Source organism: Leptinotarsa decemlineata, unplaced genomic scaffold, assembly GCF_025532065.1.
Source record: "Leptinotarsa decemlineata unplaced genomic scaffold, Ldec_3_MD MMD2_tig00026369_RagTag_RagTag, whole genome shotgun sequence".
Classification (NCBI taxonomy): domain Eukaryota; kingdom Metazoa; phylum Arthropoda; class Insecta; order Coleoptera; family Chrysomelidae; genus Leptinotarsa; species Leptinotarsa decemlineata.
In genome coordinates, this window is record NW_027412709.1 from 3,825,112 (window position 1) to 3,850,505 (window position 25,394).

The 25,394-nt window shown below is 34.4% G+C and overlaps 1 protein-coding gene across 1 annotated transcript in view; it reads left to right on the plus strand.

The window, feature by feature from the left end:
* Positions 1 to 25,394, plus strand: part of Ubr1 (Ubr1 ubiquitin ligase) — a 185,222-nt gene that overhangs the window by 156,693 nt on the left and 3,135 nt on the right. Inside the window, exons 12-14 of the mRNA XM_074185230.1 lie at positions 1,493 to 1,918; positions 12,277 to 12,657; positions 15,265 to 15,889. Of these exons, the coding sequence (XP_074041331.1) occupies positions 1,493 to 1,918; positions 12,277 to 12,657; positions 15,265 to 15,889 (1,432 nt within the window). The remainder of the gene's footprint in view (positions 1 to 1,492; positions 1,919 to 12,276; positions 12,658 to 15,264; positions 15,890 to 25,394) is intronic.

Here is a 25,394-nt window from a genome sequence, read left to right on the forward strand (position 1 = left end):
GAGGTTGTTCGCCCCAAACAACATTCCAGTAGGGGACATCACGACCCATGTAAGGACTCAGCCCTATGTGGACAACTTTAGGCTTGCTTTTGGGTGACAATTGGATTCTGTTCACCAGATCGTTTATCTTTTTGGTTACCAAGTAAGGTTCTTGCCATGGTCTCTGCAATTTGGGACACAAACGTTTCCTACGTTGGGGTTGGTACAGCCACGCTGCATCGCCCTCCTTGAAGCTCACTGTCAGTGACTTTTTGTCAAATCTTATCTTCCTCCTGTCGCTGGAAAGCCGTAATTTGGCCCTGGCAAATTCGTGTACAATTTCCAGTCCCTCCTTCAAGTCATCCACATACTCTGAAATAGGTACCTTTTGAGATTCATTTGAAAGGACTGCCACACAATACATCTATCGGAAGCTTCAGTTCCCTACCAGTTAACAACATGGATGGTGAGTAACCTGTGGCGTCAAGTTTGGAGCTCCTGTATTCCAACAGAAAAAAAGAACCATTTGACAGTTCACAAAATTGCTAACACATGTTATGTAATGACTAATAATTTTATGTAGGCCGTTACCATTTGGTAGGAGATCATGAAAAATGAGAATTGAAACTTCCTATGTTATAATACCACTTGTATGCAAGTGGTATAAAAACATAGGGAGTTTTAATTCTTATTTTTCATAATTTCATCTGAGTTTAAGTAAAAACTAAAAACAACAGGTTTTTTCGGGTTTTCCTGCAGCTGAAAAAGCAAATGCGCCACTGGAATCAATGAAGTCGCCCCGGAGCGCCAATTAATGGTAAAAACTAATTGAGAATTTTCATAAATCATGAAAGAAAATTTCACCAACTAATAAAATGGACATTTACTAAAATAATTTCAATGTGTGCTTTATATAATATCACTGACGTTATTGCCTTAATCAGTCTCTTGCAGTGGCGTACGGAAATTATACTAAACAAATGAGGAAAAATGATGATAAAAAAATATATAGAATCACAATTAATTTTCCTCTTGAAGCAGAAAGATTAACGGCCCCAAAATGGATCCCTGGGGAATTCCAAGTAAAGTATAAAATATGTCCTATGTCCAGCTAACGTATACCCTTCAGTGCCTTATATATATATGACAATATCCAATGTAAAAATATTCCACGGCTTCCTATAGAACATAACTTTTCCGATAGAATATCAAAGTTAATAGAATCAAATGCCTTAGATAAATTGAAGTATGTATGTAAATTGAAGTATGTAGGTGCGCTATTGCGCACCTACATACTTTTCCTTGTAAACATTGTTGTAAATGCGTTCCATGAAAACAGAAGTCGTCCTTCCGTTGATCCATTTGGACAACACCCGTACTGATAAATTAATTTTTGCACATGTGATAATAAATGAAATTTGCGCAATATGCAGCAATGAATTTAAACTTGAGTAAATTTTTAAACTTAATATCAAACAACCTTTTGAATCCAAACAATATCTTAACCTTTCAGATGCGTCAACCTTCGAGCCAGGAGCTTCTCCGAACCACAATTCCACAAAGTTCTACATCTCATTGGCTATGCTCTTCTTGAGGAAGAATCAAAGAATTACCCCTTCTTCAAGTTTATAGAAAACTCTTCCAAGTATAAACTGTTTACCCTGATGGAAGAACTGTTGACAAGCCCTCGGATAGATTCCCACAAAGGACTCTTAAGGTGGACATTAAATAAATACAAGCGTCTGACAGACAAAAAAGAGGACGATTACCTGGTGATGGAAAAAGAAGCTACCACTTCGAAAACCCCTGATACTGAGAAGGAACGAAGGTCAAAATTAGCAGCCGACCGAAGAGCAAAGGTAATGGCTCAGATGCAGGCCATGCAAAATAGTTTCATCACAAAGAATGCGAGCTTGTTCGAGGAGACTACACCCGAAAGGTGAGTTTGACAATTAGTGGATATAGGATTTTGGCTCCAAAAGATAGGTTTTTTGGAGAAGGAAATCTAGGTTGGTAAGGTACATTCTTAAAAACCTATAAGACTAGGTATAAAACAAAAAAATGAGTATAAGTAGCAACAGGTGTGTACAGTAGTATATTTATAAAAAGAATAGTACGCTGGTCTCGGGACGCCCTACGGAAATGATAACTTAAACTAATGTAAGTTAAACTATTTAATATTGATATTGTTCAACTTGAGACAACTTTAGGTTATTATTTGAATCAGAATCAAAAAAATGTCGTCTCTACAAAATATATGCATATATGTTTGTGAGGCAGAAAATTGAAAACATTGGAGATCAATATCAATAGGATAATGTAAAGAAAGGTTATTTATTAATAAATTCTTTCATTGGTTATTTTGTGTATGTACATATATTACAGCTACAATAATAAGCCAATTGTTACTTTTGTAGGATTAAATAATGATACTAATAATGTACATACATCGTTGAGTAGTTGTCTTGGAGTAGTTGTCATCGTTCAGTGACTTGATTTCTGTGAGATTGCTATGGATGATGTTCCCAGATTTGAAGCAGGTTCTGGTGTTGAATTGGAACCATTTCTTACCTTCTTCTCTGACATTCCTCTGATATGTGGAAGGATGCCTCTGTAGTGACGTCTTCTATTCCTTGTTCTCTTGTTGTATTCTTATTTTGATTGCCTTCAGTAAATCGACGAAATTTTTTAAATTATTCACACCAGCAGAACATTTTTCTTGTGAATCTTTGGAGGTCCATATAGGTGAAGGACCTTGCTGTGGAACAATATCAGCGATGACCTCTCCTTTTTCGAAAAAGAAGTGTTGATGTTTTTTCAAGGTCTGTTATATCTTTCTTTCTATCGATGCAGTGGGATTTTATGCAATCTTTTGAAGAACCCATTCCATCTTTTGCTCAACTGCCATACATCTATTGCCCTTGTCTGCAAGTAGAAACCTGATGGCATTATATCTTTAAAGACAAATAAAGCCTTTCGTTCTTTACGGCTCATGTTGGAAGTTGTTCTCGAGCTAACTGCTTACTGATCTGAATTCCGCTGAAATGGCTATTTCCAATGTGGACAAAGATGTCGGCGCATTGATAGAGTTTACGCATTTTCTGAGGAAATTTTCTTTTATATCCATGTGAAGGCGGGAACTCATGTTGATGGCTTTGTGGTTGTCCTGTTTTTGATCTTATCGAGCATTGTTTACTGACCTAATAAATTCAAGACTATTCATAGGTCACTTGGGCGATGCATCGTTGTTCAACATGTACGTGGCTTCTTTAAACTTCCTTTCAAACCAATGCTGTTTTCATCATTCTTTCTATTCAATTTTTCATTAGTTTTTATTGTTTGTATATTATTGGCACTTTACTTATTGCTTAACGCATTAACTAATTTTTTTTATAAATTGACGTTCTTATACTTTGAAATTTTTCTACCGATTGTTTATCTATTTTGTTTAAAATCTATTTTTCCGTTAACTAGCTATCGAACCCCTACGAACGACAACTCTCAGAAGTCAAAACTTGTGCGAGCTAAGGACTAACGAAGTCTTACCTTTTAACATGTGATTCCTTACACGGGTTGGCGGGTTCGGGCTCGCGGCTTGAACCACCAGTTCACACAGCGGTCGATTCAGGTCATTGGAGAAAACCACCCACGTCAACCCGGCCGGCTATGTCTTATGAAATTTGATATTTTCTTTTTTAATAACTTTTCCAAATATTCTGGTCTCGGTATTTTTAATATCGTCAATTTTTTTTCTGAATAGGGACACTCATCACCTGTCGGAATGAAATATTTTACGAGCTATTCTCGTATTTACCAAATATACACAGAAAATTTCATAAAAATCGGTTGAGTCGTTTCGGAGAAGTACTACCACAAACACCGTTACACAAGATTTCCATATATTAGATATATGTTGTTGTATGATTCCATTAGCAAATAAATATTTCAACTCATTCGTGGCAGCCATTTTAATCACAATAATATACTGATTCGCTTTTCATCGAATATTTCCAGAATCCACGGCAAAAAACCTCTCTTCATGTAAACCTTTCAGTATAGCTTTCCTGATTATATTTTAAGGCTGTCATAAAGGAGAAAATTTTTCTAAAGAGAGAATGAACCATATAGTACATCTAGTCGGTCGATCGGTAGCCGGTCGGTTCGACGTGGGAGCTTTGTTCACTCACTCAAATCGACCGCCGTGTTGGTCGGTGGTTCAAGCCCCAGGCTGAATGATCGATTTTCACTTGCTATCGTCCAACCCGTGTTAGGAATCACACGTTAAAAGGTAAGACCTCGTTAGTCCTTAGCTGGCACAAGTTTCAACTTTTGAGGGTTGTCGTTCGTAGGGGTGCGACAGCTGGTTAACGGAAGCACAGATTTTTTAAACAGAGCAGTAGTGATTTGCATAAAGTGTATTTCTGCCGTCTTAGTAATGCCTTTGAATTAAGCAACTGTTCAATAACATCCATTTCAAAGTTACATGTATTACCTACCGCTCACTTTGAGTTTGGAAAATAATCCACTTCGATATTCGTCAGTATTTCCTTAAGTGAAAGATAGTTTAAGAACACTTTTGCGAATGGGGAAAAAACTAAAAACCGGGACGTTAGAATATGTAAGTTATTTCTCCCTGTACATATTCATCTGTTTATAGTTTTTCAAAAATCAGTGTTTCCTCGTTTTTAAATGCATCATTTTAACCGAGACATGGAACAAGACTCATGACCCTATTTTCAATATTAGCAACTATAATGTAATTCATATTCATAGCATTGATCAGCTCAATCAAAATGATGGAATTAGCATATACATTCAATCTAACGTTATATATGAACACCACTTCATTAAATTAGGAGTAACAAATGCCATTGAATTGATTTTAGATGTAAATAATAGAAAAATATGCATTATAGCTATTTACAGATCGCCATCAACCTGTATGGATAAATTTAATTATAATCTGAAGCAACATCTCTCCCAAATAGATTATCGAAGAATTTCACTAGTTCGGACTTCCATTGTCTACTATATAAAATGATTTGAAATCCCTGGAACAACTAAAAAAGAAGAATTAAAAATGAATAGCTGAAAATAACAATTATATTAAGCAAAATAAACCTGAAATGAAATAATAGTGAAATAAAATACAAGTAAAATAGAACAATTGAACAAAAATAAATGAAAATAAAGAAATGAAAAAAGAAAATAAAAAGTTGAGAGATTCCAGTCACGTTAGTTCACGACGTTTCAATTGTTAGTATCTACAATCGTCTTCGGGTGATTATTTTTATTTATTTTTGTTCAATTGTTCTATTTTACTTGTATTTTATTTCACTATTATTTCCAGGTTTATTTTGCTTAATATAGTTGTTATTTTCAGCTATTCATTTTTAATTCTTCTTTTTTAGTTGTTCCAGGCATTTCAAATCATTTTATATAGTAGACAATGGAAGTCCGAACTAGTGAAATTCATCATGAAACATTGTCAATCACCTTCAAACAAACGTAGATTATCGAAAATATGATCACATAACTATCGTGGGTGACATGAACATTAATATATTGGAAAAACAAAATAAAAATGGTTCTATTGATGATTATATGAATATTCTTTCAGAATTCAGATTTGTTTCAGTGATCAATAAGCCTACTCGCATAACTCAGACCTCCAGCTCTTTCCTGGACCACATTTTTCTTAAAAGTAAAACGTTTGTCCCAGAAATGGTAACTTCAGCAATAATCAAAACTTCAATAACAGATCATTTCCCTACGGTTGCGATACTGAAAAATGACACCCCTATACAAGAAATACCAAACAACAAAGCGAAGTTTATAAATAAGATAAATCAAAACAAAATGTTGGAACTACTACAGCAACAGGCATGGACTGAAATCTATGAAAAGAAAGAACCAAAAACGAGTATGAATATATTCATTTCCACATTTAAAGAAATGATATCTCAATCAACCACATGTATAAAAGTGCAATGGTCAAAGAAAAAAAGCCTTGGATTACAAGGGGTTTAATCACATCTATGAAAAAGCGTGATAAATTATTTATTAAACACGTTAAAAATCTACATGAAGACTACAAAAAAGAATATATTTATTATAGAAACAAGATAAATACTCTCCGAAAAAAAATAAAAACTGATTACTTTAAAAACCAAATAAATAATAACCAAAACTCTTCAAAAAATCTTTGGAAAATAGTTGATGATTTTACAAACAATTATTTATTTATTTATTTATCGGTCAAATACACTAAAGAATTATTATAAAATCCCAAATGGTATATCAAGAAAGCATTAGTCAAGTATTAGATTTCAGTTATGAACTCAACAAGTAAAATCCTTAATATAAACTATTGTAATTGCTTAAAAATAAATAAACCTATTTATTTTTTATTAGTCCAGTACACCACAAACTATTAATAAAATACTAAATGGAACATATAAAAGAAAAAATATTAAAAAGACAAGAATAAGCTTAAAGACATTCAACATTAATGATCAATTAAATTATAAAACAAAAACGTAACTATGTCATGTACATTACAGAATTGTAATAAAGTCCCAAATGTTACATCAATGTGCAAACAAACCCTAGAGTCAAGTTATTACTTCATAATAAATAAAGGTATGCATTTTCATTTGTCAAGTAGTACATTAAGTTCAAATTCAAATAAAAAAAAGACATGTACAAACACTAGAATAAGTTATGATCATCAAAAGGAATAATACACAAATTCACACAACACATCAAAGGATGTTTGGAAATTTGTTAATAATAATATCAACAGACACAAAATCAACCGCAAACCTATTACGTTAGATACAGCAAACGGCATGATATCCAAGCCCATTGCTATCGCAAACTTGTTTGGAACACATTTCACAAACTCTATTGCGAATACACTGAGAAATGCGATAACTATGACATCTGACAATGATAGTGTTAAAGTAGTCAATCATGCTTCTATGTTTTTTCACCCCTATAGTGAGCACGAAGTTATTAGTATTATATCAAATCTCAAAAATAAGACTTCAGTTGGTCTAGATGAAATACCTGTAAAATTAATAAAGTATTGCAAATATATTTTAGCACCTCATCTCACCCAAATAATCAACCTTTCTCTACTCACAGGCCAATTCCCAGATCTATTAAAAATTTCGAAGACAATACCAGTCTTCAAAAAAGGGGACGAGCGCCTAATTGAAAATTACAGGGCAATTACACTGGTTAGTCCCATCTCCAAAGTCATCGAAAAAGCTGCATATGATCGTATAACCTCTTTTTTAAATAAATACGAAATCTTGCATAAGTGTCAACATGGTTTTAGAAAAGGCCGATCCACCGAAACGGCAACGACAGAATTCACACAGTACATATACGAAAAACTAGAACAGAATTATTTCGTGTTAGGAATTCTCTTTGACCTATCACGTGCATTCGATACACTGAATCCGCGGATATTGTCCAATAAACTCAACTCGCTGGGCATACGAGGCTCGCTGAACGACTGGGTCATTTCATATGTTACCAATCGCCAGCTCGTAGTACAGACAGAAAATGTAATATCAGAAAAATTTAGCATAGAACTGGGTACACCGCAAGGAAGTATCCTAGGCCCGCTACTATTCATCTTGTATGTCAATGATCTGCCTTTACACATAAGTACGGGAGAGACATTCATGTATGCAGATGATACCTCAATAGTGATGCATGGCAAAACGCGAGAAGAAGCAAATTACAGGGCCCTTACAGTCATACATGAATTTCATGAATGGTGCCAAAGAAATCAACTTTTAATCAATATTAGTAAGACAACATGCATTGAATTCACTGGAATGCATAAAAACCAATCAGACTACAATATATTAATAAACAATATCACGATGAGCATGTGTGAAGATGCAACATTTTTAGGCACATTCATCGACTCCAAAATGCACTGGAACCGGCACATTGACTTTATCTGCAAAAAACTCACTAGCCAGTGCTTTGCGATTAAGCAACTGAAGAGATCCTTGAACATAAAAAATCTCTACTAAATGTATACTATGCATTAGTTCACTCAACTCTGAACTACAACATTATGTCATAGGGAAATAGCACAGAGATGGAAAGACCTTTTGTAATACAAAAAAGGATAATTCGTGTAATATTTGATCTTTCCTATAACAAATCATGCCGAGATACTTTCATACAGAACAACATCCCTACTTTAACTAGTATATATCTCATGAAAATCTTAATGTATGTCAAAACAAACATCAATTACTTTGAGAAAGTCGGAGATATTTCAAAGTATGCCACTAGAAATTCTAAAAATTTGCGACTGGGCAGGGTTAATCACACATTCTTTAAAAATACTGGAATCTACAGAGGATGTTCTTATTTCAACTTGCTTCCTCACAATATCAAATGTTCGTCCGTAATAATCTTCAAAAAAGAACTGAGAAAGATTATGAACAAAGGTTGCTTCTACAATATAAAAGATTTTGAAAATTATTTAAAAACTATAAATAGTAGTACATAACCAATAAATAAACCTTGTTAGGATAATTAGTGGGTATAATTGTTTACCTGCATTCTAGTTTTGTGTAAGGTCAGTTGGTATATTGTAATGTTATCTGGACCTGTATCTTAATTGCGATTTTCAGTTATACATAACTCACATCTGTGTATACTAACACACAAATAGTGTATCGGTGTACACAGTGTATTAGTATATACATGGATTTTATCTCCAGTATGCTAAGTTTGTATCTGTTGTATGCTATTTAATTGTACACAATTCATATTTTATGTAATTTCCATAAGCTTACTTTGGTTTATATCCTAGTTGACGTTCACAATCCATGTCTATGGAAGATATGTTTAGTATATATACCTTATACATTTCATTTTATGTATTTCTGACTTACCTAATCCATGTAATAGTGGCAATGAAGGAGAAAATAAATATTTGGGAAAGAAAGTTTTTGGCTTTCTACTACTCCATCTTGATACAAAAAACAAGGATGAGGGAATCTTCCAAAAACTTTCTTTCCCAAAAATTAATCACTCCTAAAAATATAACCCCTTCAATTTAAAATAAATATCTATCTATCTAATAAACGACTATTCAGAAGTTTAATGAACAATCTGATGAAATCGTCCGATTGCAATTTTTTTGAATTTTAAATATGACAAATGAAAAAGATCAAGTTCTGAAAAGTATGTATTGAAATTTTTTTGAAGCCTACAACTTATTGCCATCAAGCCATAGTTAGTCTTGTGGAATCGCAACCCAAATGAAAAAATGTGATTGCTTTTTAAGGATCTGGAGTTAACAGAAAGGCAAAGGTCATCTAAAATAGCTGCGAGGTAAATCCAAAGTAGGGTAGGCACTTTTTCAAGTCTCTCTTTATGACAAGCACTATTGTATTCCAAAATACTTCGAACCGGTGAAAAGTATAATGACTTTATAGCATCATATTCTGTAATATGGCGGGTATTCCTTTTGATAAATCCGAGCATTCTGAATGCTTTATTACAGATATTATTGACATGTTCAATAAAGCTTAGATCTTTATCAAAAGTAATTCCCAAATCGCATAAACTTTTGACGGTTTGAAGAGTTACATCATTAATGGAGTAGTTTCCAATGACAGGCTGTCTTATTCTATAAAATCTCAACACATTACATTTCTTAATGTTAACTTTTAGACAATTAGTATCACAGTAGGTACAAAAGCTATCTAGGTAATTCTGAATACATTCAATATCATTGGTAGATTGCACTGTTTTGAAAAACTTAAGGTCGTCCGCATACAGAGAGATATTACAGTTTTTAAACACTGATTTAACATCATTAATAAAGAGTAGAAATAATATAGAGCGAATGTGCGAACCTTGCGGAACCCCTGAAGTCACATGAATTGTTTCTGACACACTGTCAGCTATCCTCACATTCTGCGATCTACCGGAAAGGTAGGATTTGACAAATTTCAAGTATCTGCCCGTTATTCCAAGATTATTAAGTTTTAAAATTATTAGTTCATGACAAACTGAATCGAAGGCTTTAGCAAGGTCCGTGTAGATAATATCAACTTGGAACCCTTGCTCAAGCTTATTTGTGTTGAAGTTTTGGTAGGCAGCCAAATTGGTGGCAGTAGACCTTCCCTTGCAGAATCCATGTTAAAAATAGCATACCTAAAATACAGTCAGACATAAAGGGCGAACTTATTGAGTTGAAAGATATTTGTAACGAATTCAATGATTATTTTGCGGAAGTAGGAACAAAATTAGTTGCAAAAATACCTTATGAGAAAATCGAAAAAGGGGAAGTAAGACTTCCAAATTCTATGTATATGTCCAACACCGACTCAAATGAAGTTAGAGAAATCATAAGTAACTTGAAGATGAAAAAATCACCTGGTCTAGACGATATCTCGAATGAAATACTAAAAACATCATCTGAGTTTATTTCTAAACCAATTTCACATATATTCAATATGGCTATAGAGCAAGGCGTGTTTCCAAAACATCTGAAAGAGGCCAAGATTATTCCAGTCTACAAAACAAATGTTTCAAATTATCGGCCCTTGTCAGTCTTATCCTCTATTTCAAAAATATTTGAAAAGATAATTAAAAAACGATTGATTTCATATCTAAATAGAAAAAACATTTTGTCAAAATATCAGTATTGATTTCAAGAACATTGATGGACCGAGGATGCTATAGCAGATGTAACATCCACAATATATAAGGCTATACATGAAAAAAAGCTTGCCTAGGTGTACTACTTGATTTGGCAAAGGTATTTGACACCATAAGCCATGCACTTTTGCTCAGCAAGATGGAAAATCTGGGTGTAAGGGGTAATGTTAATAAATTTTTCCATAGTTTCCTTGAAGGTCGTACCCAAAGAGTCCAGATAAATGGCGAATTGAGTGAAAAAAGAAATGTATCTTGTGGTGTGCCTCAGGGAACCGTCTTAGGTCCTATCTTATTCCTTGTGTATCTGAATTCATTATTTTCTCAACAATCTTGTGGGAAGATAAATTTAATTTGCTGATGACTGTTATATTATATACCGCAAATGGATGGGAAGACGTTAGAAATATTGCTGAACGTGATCTGGAATCATTAACTAATTGGTTTAGAGCAAATTTACTCACAATCAACTTTGAAAAAACTAAAGTACTTCTATTCACTTCTTATGACTCATATTCACCACAATATATAATATATCTTCCAAAAATGTCAAGTTAGTTAAATCAGCAAAGTACTTAGGTATTCACATAGATATCTTTCTCAGATGGAATATTCAAGTACATAACTTGAAAACTAAATTGAGAGGACTTCTATACAGGTTTCGCCAGCTCCAAAATATACCCTTAGCAAATTGAAAATATTATACCACGCATTTGTAGAATCTCTTCTACAATACGGTATAATTGGTTGGGGTGGTATAACTGCTACTGCACTTATTTTAGATTTGAAGCAAAATGAAACGATTATCACATTTCTCATGAAAAATAGAAATTACTTGAAAGACTTACCCCACAATCGAATAACACGAGCTCAAAACTCTGCAGCAGTATACATACCAAGAGCAAAAAAAAACAATTGGTCAAAGATGCTTCACCTATATTGGAGTTAAACTTCTAAATCATGTTCCTGTCTCAGTTAAAATACTTAATAATATTGGTCTGATGAAGAAACACATTAATAAATGGATCCTTGAACAAAGTAGACAATTTGTCAAAAACATTGTTGACCCAGCAAATTGATTCATTTCTTATTTATGTATTTATTTTTTTTATTTTCTTTTCTTCTTGATTAGTTTTAATTTCCTCTTAAAAGCTTACTAGAGAATTTGAAAATTATTTATTTCCGCAGTAACAGGCTGTGAACTGATAAACTGATGAGGTAGAAAAATCATGATTCTTTTAAGATGAAACAAAGAAAAACATTTGTTTCCACAGACAGGTTCCATGTGAACCTAAGTGGCAATCGTTTTTATTTGTAAACTATATATAAATGTACTAAGGATACCTTTATGCTTTTCAATATTCAATGAAATAATTCTAAGAAGATTTGGTAAATAAATATTATTATTATTATTATAAATAAGTAAATTAGTATTGAATCACGCAGTATCGAAGATTCGCAAAAATATTTTAAATTTTTGTCTCATCAGCACAAATCTACCAGTACTGTAATTGCGTTACAAATGTGAATTTTGCTCGATTACATTTTTTGATTATTCAGTATAATCTCAAAAGATATGTTTCCACGTAGAAAAACCAGAACATCGAGCCTAGTCGAAAACATGGACATGTCAGTAACGCTGGAGGATGAGCCGATTGCTCTAGGACCAAATCAATCCGCGAGGCTTTCCGTTGAAAATAATCACATTTGCATACTATGCCAGGAAGAAGAAAAAATCACTGCTGATGGGCCGACTATGGTTCTCGCAGCCTTTGTGCAACAGGCTACTGTTCTCTGTCAAAATAAACATGAGGAACAATTTATGGATGTCTCCAGGCATGATCCCTTGTATCTTCACGCCAACTTAGGGCCTTCACCCCACACCAGCACGTGCGGCCATGTAATGCACAGTGATTGCTGGAGGAAGTATTTTGAAAATATTATGCTTCGAGAGCACAGAAGACCTTACAGGTGAGACTTTTCTCTTATATTTAATGTGAGTAGTAATAAACGTTTTTAGACAAAAATATTGATCTCAATCTAGATACAAATATATATCTTATCAACATATTTTTTTTTGTGGAGCACTCATCACTCTCCATGCATTGGTGTCAAAGTTTCTAAAAAATATTTGATTTGTCACAAGAAAGTTACACATACTCTCGGTTTGGCTTACAGAAATTGTTTAACAAATATAACTTCACTGTAATTATAATATTAATTTATTGGTATTTAGATCTAGTAGTGAGTTTTTCAATAATGCACAACTGTGAACAATTTTGTTCACAGTTATCGGGTGACACAGACTTATGGTACACCTCCATGTTTTCTTTATTTTTTATTTATTTATTTATAAACGGGTTACCCCAATACAGTTAAGAAATAACATATATGTTGTGACGTTTAACTTATGCACTATATCACATTGAAATCATATCAGAATACAAAAATATAATAATATCTGAAATATATAAATATTAAATAATAATAAAATTTCAATTTAACAACATTATCACTGATCATAAAATCATGAATAGAAATCAACTGAACTACAATCTAGCTTTTTGTTTTTTAAAAATCTTTGGATTTTCGCAGAAGAAATCAACATCTATGACAATATGTATTTCTCAATCTTAACATATTTGAGATGGGTGTATAAAAACCATAGTTAGTTGAGTGATGTGGTACAACAAATAAGTTTTTTTGTCTGGTTTGTCTATTTGGAACATTGAATGGTATAATAGAGAGAACTTCCGGACAATTGATTATGCCAGAGATTATTTTGAAGAGATAAACCAACGCTATTAAATATGCTCACAAAGGGCTCTTTTTGACGTATTGGGAGATTTTTTTGCAATTTCTGGTTACTCCGGAAATGACATCAACTTTTGATTTCAAAATAAAACACCTTGTATATTATTACATTTTTGAAATCTTCATACTTTTAGGAGTACAATGATAATTGATATATTTGAATGAAGGATTAAACACGTGGTTCTGTCAGGTGGCCTACAAGATCACCCGACTGAACCCCTTTAGATTTCTTTTAGGTCCTTGAGGGTTGCCGAAGAAGTTGTTTTGTAACAAAAAACAACTTTTGGTGATTCGATGAACTGTTATTGTTAGTTAGTTACTGAATAGATTGTTGGAGATCGTATTGGTAACAGATATAAGCTGAAAATCCCTAATTTTTAAACAAAAACTAGGAAGATAATATGCAGGTAATTTATACGAAGTTTAAAGCACTCTTTCAAGCACTTGGTTCGTTTTGCCACGGACTTGATAAAATTTTTAACGGATTTTTTAATTCCAATAATATCTGTATCTGTAGAGTAGGGAGGGTGAGTGTATGCCCACAGCACTTAGGCCACATATGACCCATTGTACATCCTCCCAAGGAATTGTCCTCCTAGGTCATCGTCGATCCTGTCCTTTCCAGGAAGGTGGACAGGTCACTAATAGACATCTCCTTCATATCGGCAGGTGTAGGCCAAGACTCGCCGAGCGCACACTCGCATAGGACATGCCTGACAGTTTCATCTTTCTGTTCACACATCCCGCATAAAGGTGTGTCCACTAACCCCATATTATGGAGGCGTTTTCTTAGTTGACAGTGGCCAGTCAGAAATCCTACTGTTAAGCGTAGATTTTTCCTGGTTACCTTTACTCCTTTCGTGGCCTTTAATCCACATCAGGATAATGTTATTATCTAGCGAGGCTTTGGCTAAATCTTGGTGGCTCTCTAGTACTAGCCCTGAGGTAACACGTCTGTTCTAGGCTAATAGGGCTCGTCTGCTATCAGTGCAGATTGTTATTTTTTTTGCCAGAAATGTCTTTCCTGGTTATTTATTTTGTGGCAATTGATATACCACCCAGTTCTGTTTGAACCACGCTGGTATTTTTTCCTATTCCCCACTTAATCCTTAGGCTTAGTGATCTGGAGTACACTTCACATCCTGAGCCTTCTTTGGTTTTTGAGCCGTCTGTATATATGCATATTGCTTTTGTAGCATCTGACTCTATGTTCTGTTTTATTTGTATTTTGTAGGGTTTATTAAACACAAACCTGGGTACAATTGCATCACTGGTTGCCTGCAGCAGAGGTTGCGCAGTGAGCGCTTCTTGCCATAGGCTCAGCCTCAATTGACCCATTCCTACTTCGAGGTTTACACCAGCCGTGTGCAATCGTAACATGGCCATTAACGCAACCTCCTTAACGTACAGGTCCAGAGGGGACAGACCAGTAATTAATTCCATTGCCGTGATTGGTGTTATTCTCATGGCTCTTGTGATGTTTAAAATAGGCAATCGTTGTATTTGATATAATTTTTGAATGGCCGTTGCTTGTAGAACTTTCGGGGGGATCAAGGGGGATTGATCCCCCCCTGGCTACGGCTTTGTTCTTGTATAGTGAAGGAGGCAACAACAGTAAATATTTTTTAAATATTTTGGTAATGAAAGTTGTCTTCATAATTCATATGATATAATCTTTCAAATACATTTGATAACATGTTTTGTGAAAAAAATAGGCAAAATTACTGTTTATGAGTTATCATGAAAGACTCCGTTTTTTTCTAGATTAAGGCATCCAGCCAGCTTCGACATAGACAAGCAAGAATTTCTTTGTCCACTGTGCGAATGTTTGAGCAACACCGTCCTTCCCTTACTTCCTTCCCTCAACTATCTTCAACCCTCGTACCCAAAAAACGATATATCTTTCCAAGAATTCATAGCTGGTATCTCCCAAGTCCTAGCCAAAAAGCAAATGGTCTGTCATGGCGTCTTCAAATGCAACACCTCAGATGAATGCAACAACAAACACTGTGACGCATGCATGCATGGCACGAACATCGAGCCTCCGAGTGTTGACTGTGAAGTAAACTGGATACTGCAGCCTCATCAAGTTTTTTACAGCTACGAGCTCGACTCCGATCTATCTGATAAGTTTCGGCAGCTATTTCCGACGGAAGTTCCCTTCATCGACGAACCTCACAAAGACATGATCCAACTGTTCACTCAGGTTGCATACACGCGAGGGTTAAACGTCAACCCTCACCCGTCAGATAAACGACTCGCTCCGATGTGTTGGAAAACTTTGGCTTACACGATTCACTCGATAGAAGTCCTTCTGCGAGACGCCAACAAGCCGCTACTAGGACATTTATCAAGCAGACACAGGGACGCTATCGAGAATCTCGTTAGGGTAAGAATAATAATAACAATAATAATTTTAAGTCTTCTCACAATTTGATGAAAATTTCTTTTCCGAGATTTCCTTGTGGGAAAAAAGCATCAACTACTCGGTCGCCATGAATTTCAGTCCATATATGTAGCTTCTTGGGGGGTTGAGTAAGAACTTCACGAAATAAGTATGTTCAGACCAAGATTTTCCTTCGAAATAAAAATGGACGTGTGCGACCGATTTTTTTGTCGGACGTCATTTATGAGAAATGGGTCTTGTTTTTATTGGCCCCCCCTGCATAAGTTCTCCATCCACAATTTTATTTTAAATGCCACCTGCATTAAGCTGTTTCAGTTTATTGAGCATCGTCAATGGAGGTAGGTGGTCTTCTTTTGAAGACAAATTGTGGAAAATCAGGACCAGGAAAATCATAATTAATACATAAACACAAAATTACGTAAATTGAAATTAAATTGTGGATGATCGGAAGAGTGCTCATGTATTTATCTTTTCATTTTCATTCTGGCAGTTTAATTGACTTTTAGAAACGTATGTGGTGCTTTGCCAGATGTACGATAATTTTTTCGCCCTATGTATTATGTATGATTAACGTGACCATACGTCCCGGTTTGGGCGAGACAGTCCCGGTTTCAGGCAGTCTATCCCGGTGTCCCCAGGGAAGCCAATATAGTCCCGGTTTTGAAAGCAGACCCAACAATAGTTTAAAATTTATTTTTTCCGTTCGAAATGCGAGGCCCGACTCCCCGCACGGGCAGGCAAATGACGACAGAGCGCACCGCCCGCCCACGCGGTGCTGCGCCAATGCGTGTGAGCAGGACAGATAGATAACACACGTAACGTCTGCGGAAATCCCTTCCGCCCGCGCTTACCGATGTTCTGTCTTCCGGCAACGACTGCAATGTTTTGTTTTAATTCAGTTCAAGTCGGACAAAACGAGTATCGTACGCAATGCAGTGATTTGTAAAACAAATGCCTAAACGCGAGTGCTCTTTCAATATTAGTTTGCAACAGAAATATCCATTTATAAAACAAAGAAAAGATGGTACCGCAGACGTTACTTGTGAAAAGTGTCATACTGATTTTAGTGTTGTACATGGTGGTGCCAGTGATACAGAACACCATTTAAAATCAGAAAAACACAGGCTTGCTGCTGCTGCTTCAAGCTCGTCAATGGTTAGTTTTTTTTAGAAAACCGATTTGCCGACTTCCAAGGATTTGGAAATAGCTGCAGCTGAGGGTACTTAGGCGTTTCACAGCATGCAACATAATCACAGTTTTCGTTCAAATGATTGTTCTTCTCCTTTAATTTAAGCATGTTTTGAGCAAAAATTTAGAGGTGCACGTACAAAATCTCAAGCTATTGTGGTAAATGTGCTGTCAACTAAGGCAACCGAAGATTTTAAAGAGCATTTACTCAAAGCCCACTGCCTAACTCTACTAACAGATGCTTCAAACCATGACTCAATCAAAGTATTCCCAGTTTTGATTCGCTATTTTTTACCATGCGAAGGCGTGAAAGTCAAGGTTTTAGAGTTTCGGGAGCAGCAAGGTGAAACATCGGATATAATTGTCAATTATTTGAAAGAAGTATTGTCTGTCAATGACTTGAACAAAAAAATTGTGGCGTTTTGTGGAGACAATACGAGGTAATTAATCGTCTCCGAGATAACCTGGCACAAAAAGAGAATACGATTTTTCTTCCCCACATCGTCTGTAACCTCCTTGTAAAATTACAAGAAAGCGAAATTGCTGTTGACCAGCAGAATGTAAAAACTGCGGCGGCCGAGTTTTATAAACAAGCAAAGAATACTTAGAGCAGTAGTGTCAGTTCAACAAAGAACTGGAAGTGTTTGAATGGGCAAACTTAACCAAGGTGCCTACGTGGGAAGAGGTGCAGAAAGTAATGGATTTACTGATCGCGCAAGAGTTTATTAGCAGCAGCCAAGATACGAAAGTCTTTGATGAGTTTACATTCATTTCCAACTATGCGACAGATGAAAAAATCCCTGGTAGGAATGCCGAGAATGTATCGACTTTAAACCGTTGGGTTGAATTATTCCAGCATTTCCGTACTAACAACCTTCATTTAACAAACTTTTCCATAATTATTGAGTACGTTATGTGTCTACCTGGTAGTAACGCACCAGTCGAAAGAGTTTTTTCCCAAATGAACAAAATATGGACTAGTGATAAAACACAGTTAAGTGTCGCAGTACTGAAAGCTATTCTGATTACGAAAATTAATATAAATAAATCATGTACTGAGTTACACACGTATCTAAAAACAATACCCGATATTTAAAAAAAATTTGTTCAACCGACAAATACAATAATACGACTAGAAATCACGCCACTTCTGGGGGCTTAGTTAGTAAGTCATGCTAATTTAAAAATGTTGTGTTTAGAGCTTTGACTATTTTGTGTTATTCTATCTTCTATAATAAAATACTTGTAAAACACTAAAAAAAATTCTTATTATATATTTCCGCAGATGTGTCCCGGTCTAACAAAATAAATAAATGTCACGTTATGTATGATTATCGATTATTAAATTATTTTTAAATGTTTGACAGAATAACCATGAGAATTAATTACTGTTTGCTTCTGATCATCTTTTGGCTTCTTCCATGCTGCCCAACATCAATTCAATTGGTGAATCTCCAAGTACAGTAGCTGGCTCCCCTGTGGCGGTGGGTACCTTCCAACTTGAAGGTTCAATTCTTGCCGGTGGCACAAGAATGGTTCTGCCTCAAATCCGCCATAATTTTGTTTCCTTATATATCGGTAACGATCGCTTCTAGAAATCTATAGTCGGTTCGTTTCTAGAGTATTACCGGCGGTTGCCGACTGCATACTTTCGCGGTGATGTCGTTTTTTTAGAATACATATTCCTATTATGTCCTGATTTATAGGACTTAACATTCGCTTGTATCACTACATACCAATAATAAAAATGATGTGTAGTAGAAAGACTTCTCCTCTGTTATCATAACCTACATGTTGGGTTATAACATAACAATGAGGCAAATAAGCCAAACAATAAATATGAACAAGTAATAAAGGATGTCCTGTATACTCGGTAATAACACACTAATAATAATAATAATAAATTGATGGGTGTAGCCGTTACTACGTGGTAGGGAACCATAATGAAGAAAGAGAATTGAAACTTTCTATGTTTTTTATCACTTTTATTTGTAACTAACGTTACTGCAGTTTCGTCCTATAGAAAAATTTCGAACTTATACATTGAACTGAGTTTAATGTATACATTATACAGTGTCACCATTAAAGTGCGCACCATATGGGAAACTTCTTTTTTTTTTCGTAAAGTTTCAATGAAGTTTAACTTCGGCACTTGTTTGTGCTTTAAATTTAACTTGAAATGATGCGACCCACTGACGTTCAGTGCTTGTCAAATTCAACTTTTTTTTTGAAAAAAATTTAAAAAGTGCATTTCTAGATCGAATTTAAAAAAAAGTTACTTGAAAAAATTGTGTCTACGGCAATTTTATATCCATATGCCAAATTTTATGCAACTAGGATAAAGTTATCGTTTTGCTTATTTTTGACAGATATCCCCTTTATTTTAAAAAACAAGTTCGGTTAATTGTCATCAATTCATGTATACATAACAAACTACCAGCAAGTAGCTAACATTTTTAATGAACGGCATCCAGGAAAAAATGTTCAACATACTACTGTGTCAAGGATAATGTCGAAATTCAAGGAAATAGGATCCATAGCAAATCAATTTAAGAAAAAGCACACTCCAAGTAAATATGATGAGGAGGCCCAACTTAACATTTGTTTAAAAGTTATTAAACACTGGCAAACAAGCATAACCGATATTATAAAAAATACCGATTATAGAGAGAAAGTATTAGAAACATTTTATTAAAGAATAAATTTTGGCCTTACAAGCCAAAATTTATTAACACATTAAAAGAACGAGATTTTGATGTCCGTTTGGGGTTTTCATTCTGGTTTCAAGGAGAGAGAGAAGAAAATGTAAAGTTTCCGTATAAAATTTTATGGACAGATGAGGCAACGTTCTCTTCAAATGGAACGGTAAGTTCTCAAAATTGCCGATAGTGGGCCCAAGAAAATCCCAATTTCACAGAATGTGGTGATCAGTATTCCTTTAAAACTAATGTATGGTGTGGTTGGCCCAAATAATTGGGCCAATTTTCTTTAGGGAAAATTTATCATCCGTCGGTTATCTCAACCTTTTAAATAATGAGGTTAGTAAAGTTTTAGATAATATGCCTTTAAATATTGAATACGACCTATGGTATCAGCTTGATGGTGCACCAATACATCACATGGTTGCTGTAAAACAGTCCCTCCAACAAATGTTCAGAGGCAAAGTTATTGGACGTAACTGGGAACATTATTGGCCACCTAGATCACCCGACTTGACGCCTTTAGACTTTTTCTTGTGGGGTTACCTGAAACAAAAAGTGTACCGAAGTAGACCATTTACTGACATACAACATTCGCGAGTGCTGTGCAAATACAAATCCCCGATTCATTAAAAATTGCACTTACAGATGTCAGTAGAAGAACCATAATTTGTATTGAACGTGGAGGACGACATACTGAAATGTAGGCTATAAGTGTCATGTTAAAATTTTTATAACAAATTTTTGATTTCTCTCTAAAAATGTCCGTATAAGTAAAAATGTATCAGAAAAGTTAAACTCCATGATGAGTTTGTTATGTATACATGAATTGATGACAATTAACCGAACTTGTTTTTTAAAATAAAGGGGATATCTGTCAAAAATAAGCAAAACATTAACTTTATCCTAGTTGCATAAAATTTGGCATATGGATATAAAATTGCCGTAGACACAATTTTTTCAAGTAACTTTTTTTTAAATTCGATCTAGAAATGCACTTTTTCAATTAAAAAAAAGTTGAATTTGACAAACACTAAACGTCAGTGGGTCGCAGTTGGCCGCATCATTTTAAGTTAAATTTAAAGCACAAACAAGTGCCGAAGTTAAACTTCATTGAAACTTTAAGAAAAAAAAGTTTTCCTTATGGTGACACTGTATATACATTAAACTGAGTCTAATGTATAAATTTGAAAATGTACTTATAGGGCAATATTGCAGTAACGTTAGTTACAAACGAAAGTGGTAAAAAACATAGAATGTTTCAATTCTCTTTTCTTCATAATAATAATAACTTCACCTTCCTGAAACCGTCTTTTTGTAACTATTAAAAATATCAAAATGAGTAGTAAAAATTTGAATTTGTGATAAATGCTGAATATATTTTCGTGTGCTTGAAGTAAGCATATTTTGTGTCAAGATGACAACAGCTGAACAATATCAATTATCCGTTGACAGCAGAGTCTATGTAATAATAATTGAATACTCGCCGCAATTAATATCTCCAACCATTTGACATGGATGAGTCGTAAAAGTGTCAGTCTGGTGTGTTGTTTGTTGTTTTTGGAAATATTTAAGAAACAATTATATATCAAACAATAAAAAGTCACTATATAGCATAGTATTTGTAATGCACCCAACACCTCAACACCTCGACCCGTGTTTCAATCACCAAGTGACCATCTTCGAGAGTAAAATTGAACTGTTTTATCTTTCACTTGAAGATGATCACTTGGTGATTCAAACACGTGTCGACGTGTTAAAAAGTAACGGCTAGGTTATGGGATAAAACTCCAGTAATATTCATATAGATTAGTAAATCATTTTTGATCATCCCAAATGCTCAAGTGTTTTTGCAACTACAAGTTACCTCGCAACTGAATCAAAAGAGGTAATGTTTCCTATAACATTTGATATAGATGCAATACCCAGTTATGATGAAGTTTCTTGTATTAATGAATGTTTACAAATTATAGTTAATAATAATAATACATTCATTACAAATATATATAGTAATACCACAGTATAAATATAAGAGAATAGTAATACAGTAGCCATGGTAAACTTGTTTGATGCAATTTCGCGCGCCATCTAGTACCTTGACGCTCGTTCTTGATATTTTTGCCATAAATATTGCCCATACTAAGGCGCCATCTGAAACAAACGCTATTATTTTAAGAAAATATTGAATTTAGCTTGTAAATTGTAGATTCAGGTAAAGTTTTCTGTCACGTCACATTTTAGCTGTCTGGAACGAAGAATGATTCAAGATCGAGCCAGTCAGTGTAGGCGTTATAAGTAGATAGACAAATTGTAAAATTAATTTAAGACACTCAAGATGCAGGTACCTGGAACAGGTATCTATGGTATGAATAGGGATAGCTTTGTAAGTATGATTAGTTTGATCTTCCTCTTGAAGATGATCACTTGGTGATCAAAACACGTGTCAAGGTGTTAAAATAACGATTTGGTGTTGGGGAAAAAACTCCAGTATTATTCATTACTACACCAAAGACTCCAAACAGTGAAAGTATAATATAATCAGTTTGTCTATAATTAATAGCATAATTAAAAATACTATTTGTCAAAACAGAGAGTTCTGTACCAGCTTCTATAGTTTCGTTCACACCGTATTCATCCTTACCAACGGATCGTATTATCACATTTTGATAACCTTCCGCGTATTCATTGTCAAGAATAATAATCCTAGACATTACTGTTGGAGATCCTTTGGGGAGGCTATCCGGAAGTTTGTCATCATCTTGTGAGCTCCCAGAATCAGTAGAAGTTTTCCTTAGATCACTGGTAAGAATATCAGAAGGGTGGATACCATTAGGTTCTATTATATCTACCCTCAAATCAGTTGAATAGTTATTGCCTGTAAGATTAGATGCTTTCTTCTTCAAATGAGGCCTCTTCTTTTTCCATAATTGTAATTGGTTTTTTCCGCAATTTTTACTTCATTCAGGGTTTCAATTTCATTGACACATTCAATTAGGTTTATAGATTCATCACCAGCAGGTTCTATGATACTCCATTGTATGCTTTTATCAATCGTCATGATTTCTGGTTTATTCTTGAGGATGTCACAATTTCCTGTTTTAACTTCATTTTATCTATTGCTCTTCGTTTAGGTCTATTATGGATTGGATGCTGATCTCTTTTGTGGTTTCACACAGATTTGATTGAGTGCTTGTTATGCAAGTAGCTTCTTTTGAAGCTGTTCGATGACTTTTTGAAGTTTCATCATTCGAATTTCGGCTTCCGCTATGGTTTGTTTTTGAGCTGCTAGTAATTAACACGTTCTGTGCCTTCTTGAAATTCTTCGATGGTTTTTTCCAAAATACTCTTTTCTATTATGAAACTTTGCTCCAAGTTCATAGTAGAATGCATGCAGCAAATAATTTTATGATCTTCCACATGCAGATCGGGTAAGGACAGCCTACTTCCGAACACGTAACAAACATCATTTTACCTATATAGTAGGGAGCGGATCGAGTAAGTTCGGTCGGCTTCCGAACACTCAACAGAAATCGCCAGATGATGACAAATGAGACTTTGTCGAAACATCCTGAGAGAAATCTTATTGAGGATAGTAGCACAGAACACGGATCAAAAAAACCTGGAAACCAGTTCAGCATACTTTAGATTTAACATTTCAAACCTTTTCGGGAAGAAAAGGTCAATCAAGAAGAAGAACTCAGGTAAAAACCAACCAACGTCTCAACAAAATCACATTTGTCATCATCTGGCGATTTTTTGTTAAGTGTTCGGCAGTCGTCTGACCCTACTCAGATGACTTCTTACTGTGTGGGTACAATGCTGTTGTTACATAAATACCATTCTCGATTACCTGAATTTGGTACCTGTATGTTTTGGTACCTCAGTTCTTCTTCTCGATACGACCTCTTTTCCCCGTAAAGGTGTTTGAAATGTTAGATCGAAGGTTTTCACGGACAGAAATATGTTGAAATGATTCTTCGGGTTTGTTCCGTGTGGTGTATTGTCATCCTCGGTGTATTGTCGTCCTCGATATTGTCAGCCATATATATATATATATATATATATATATATATATATATATATATATATATATATATATATATGCGTGTATCATTAACTGAACCAAAAGTCATTAAGGAGTTTAATATTCACTATAAAAATAATTTTAATTTAGCGGATGTACTATAGTACAATTCCATAATAGTAGGCACTCAGAAAAGAAAATTTAGTACCTAATAATTTTGAGTTATAGTTTTTTTTTATAGAAAGAAAGATCTCGCATAAAGTAGTTGTAACGTTACCTATACTTCTCAGTCAAGAAAAAGTTATTGAACACGATTTTGTTATTATATGGAAATTTTGACAAGGATTTATTGTTGGATTGGAGTATGTGAAGAAATTTGAAGTGAAGATTGACTGGGGAGATGGTGATATGAACATTCTTGAAGAAAAAGTTTGTAGAAAATATCTGAGAACCACATTGAAAATTTTGTGGCGAATAGAATGGAAGATATGCTAAAAAAAATTTTAAAAAAATGAAAGATGCAGTGATGGACATTTAATTATTGAATAATTTGAAGCCGACAATGACAGAGAATTCAGCTGTGCAAGGGTTTGGTAGCCTCTTAGACGGTAGTAACAACGAAAGTAGTACAAATAATTCATAATTCAGTTACTGATCAGGAACCTAACTCATTTCAGAGCATCGCAAGAATTTCAGAGAGAAAATAAAGTCACTTGGTGAAATTTTTGAGAAATAGGAGAAGTGAAAAATAATTATAAATAGTGACAAGAGAATAGAGAGAGAGAGAGAGAGAGAGAGAGAGAGAGAGAAAAATAGAAAAGTTACATTGAAGTCGAAGTAGACAACAGATTAATAATGATGGATATATGGACGGAACAGATTTTTTAAAAAGATTTTGAAACTACAAGGAGTGAAACTGATACTAATAATTCAGTAACTTTGGGGTGCACATCTATTTATCAGAAGATCTGATAGTTCCACCCAGAACTATTATTCTTTGCTTGGCAAAGCAAGTATGAAAATAAATAATAGTTTATTTCAGAATATAAAAAAAATTCAGTGCACTTCAGGTCAACTCATAGGAAATAGTATTTTTAGCATATTGGATTTAGCCAATGGTTATCAATGAAAGACTACTTTTTCAGCACAGGAAGGTCATTATTAAAATTGAATCAAATTATATAAAAAATATAAAAGAATCTCATTTTTTGTTAAAACTGCGTTGTTTTCTGCGTTGAACATGGTTTGTTCATTCAAGAACATGTTTAAGAAGCCGTTAATGGATATTTTGAATAAAGAAACTCACCTGCATATAGTTGTCTTTCGTTTTCAGATAAAATATAGGAATGCAGAACATTGTTTATCAGAAATATTAATCTGCACAACATATGTTTGGAGGTCCAGTCAAGGTTGAGTCTTTTAAAAAAAAGAATTGCTAAACCAGAAAAGTTAAATACCAGCAACAGTAGTCATGAAAAAGATGATAAGAATAAGGATTCAGTTTTTTTAACAAATTCAATTTTCGAAAGCGTTTCTGAAGTCCAATTATTCAAATTTTGATTTTTTGCATAGTTGC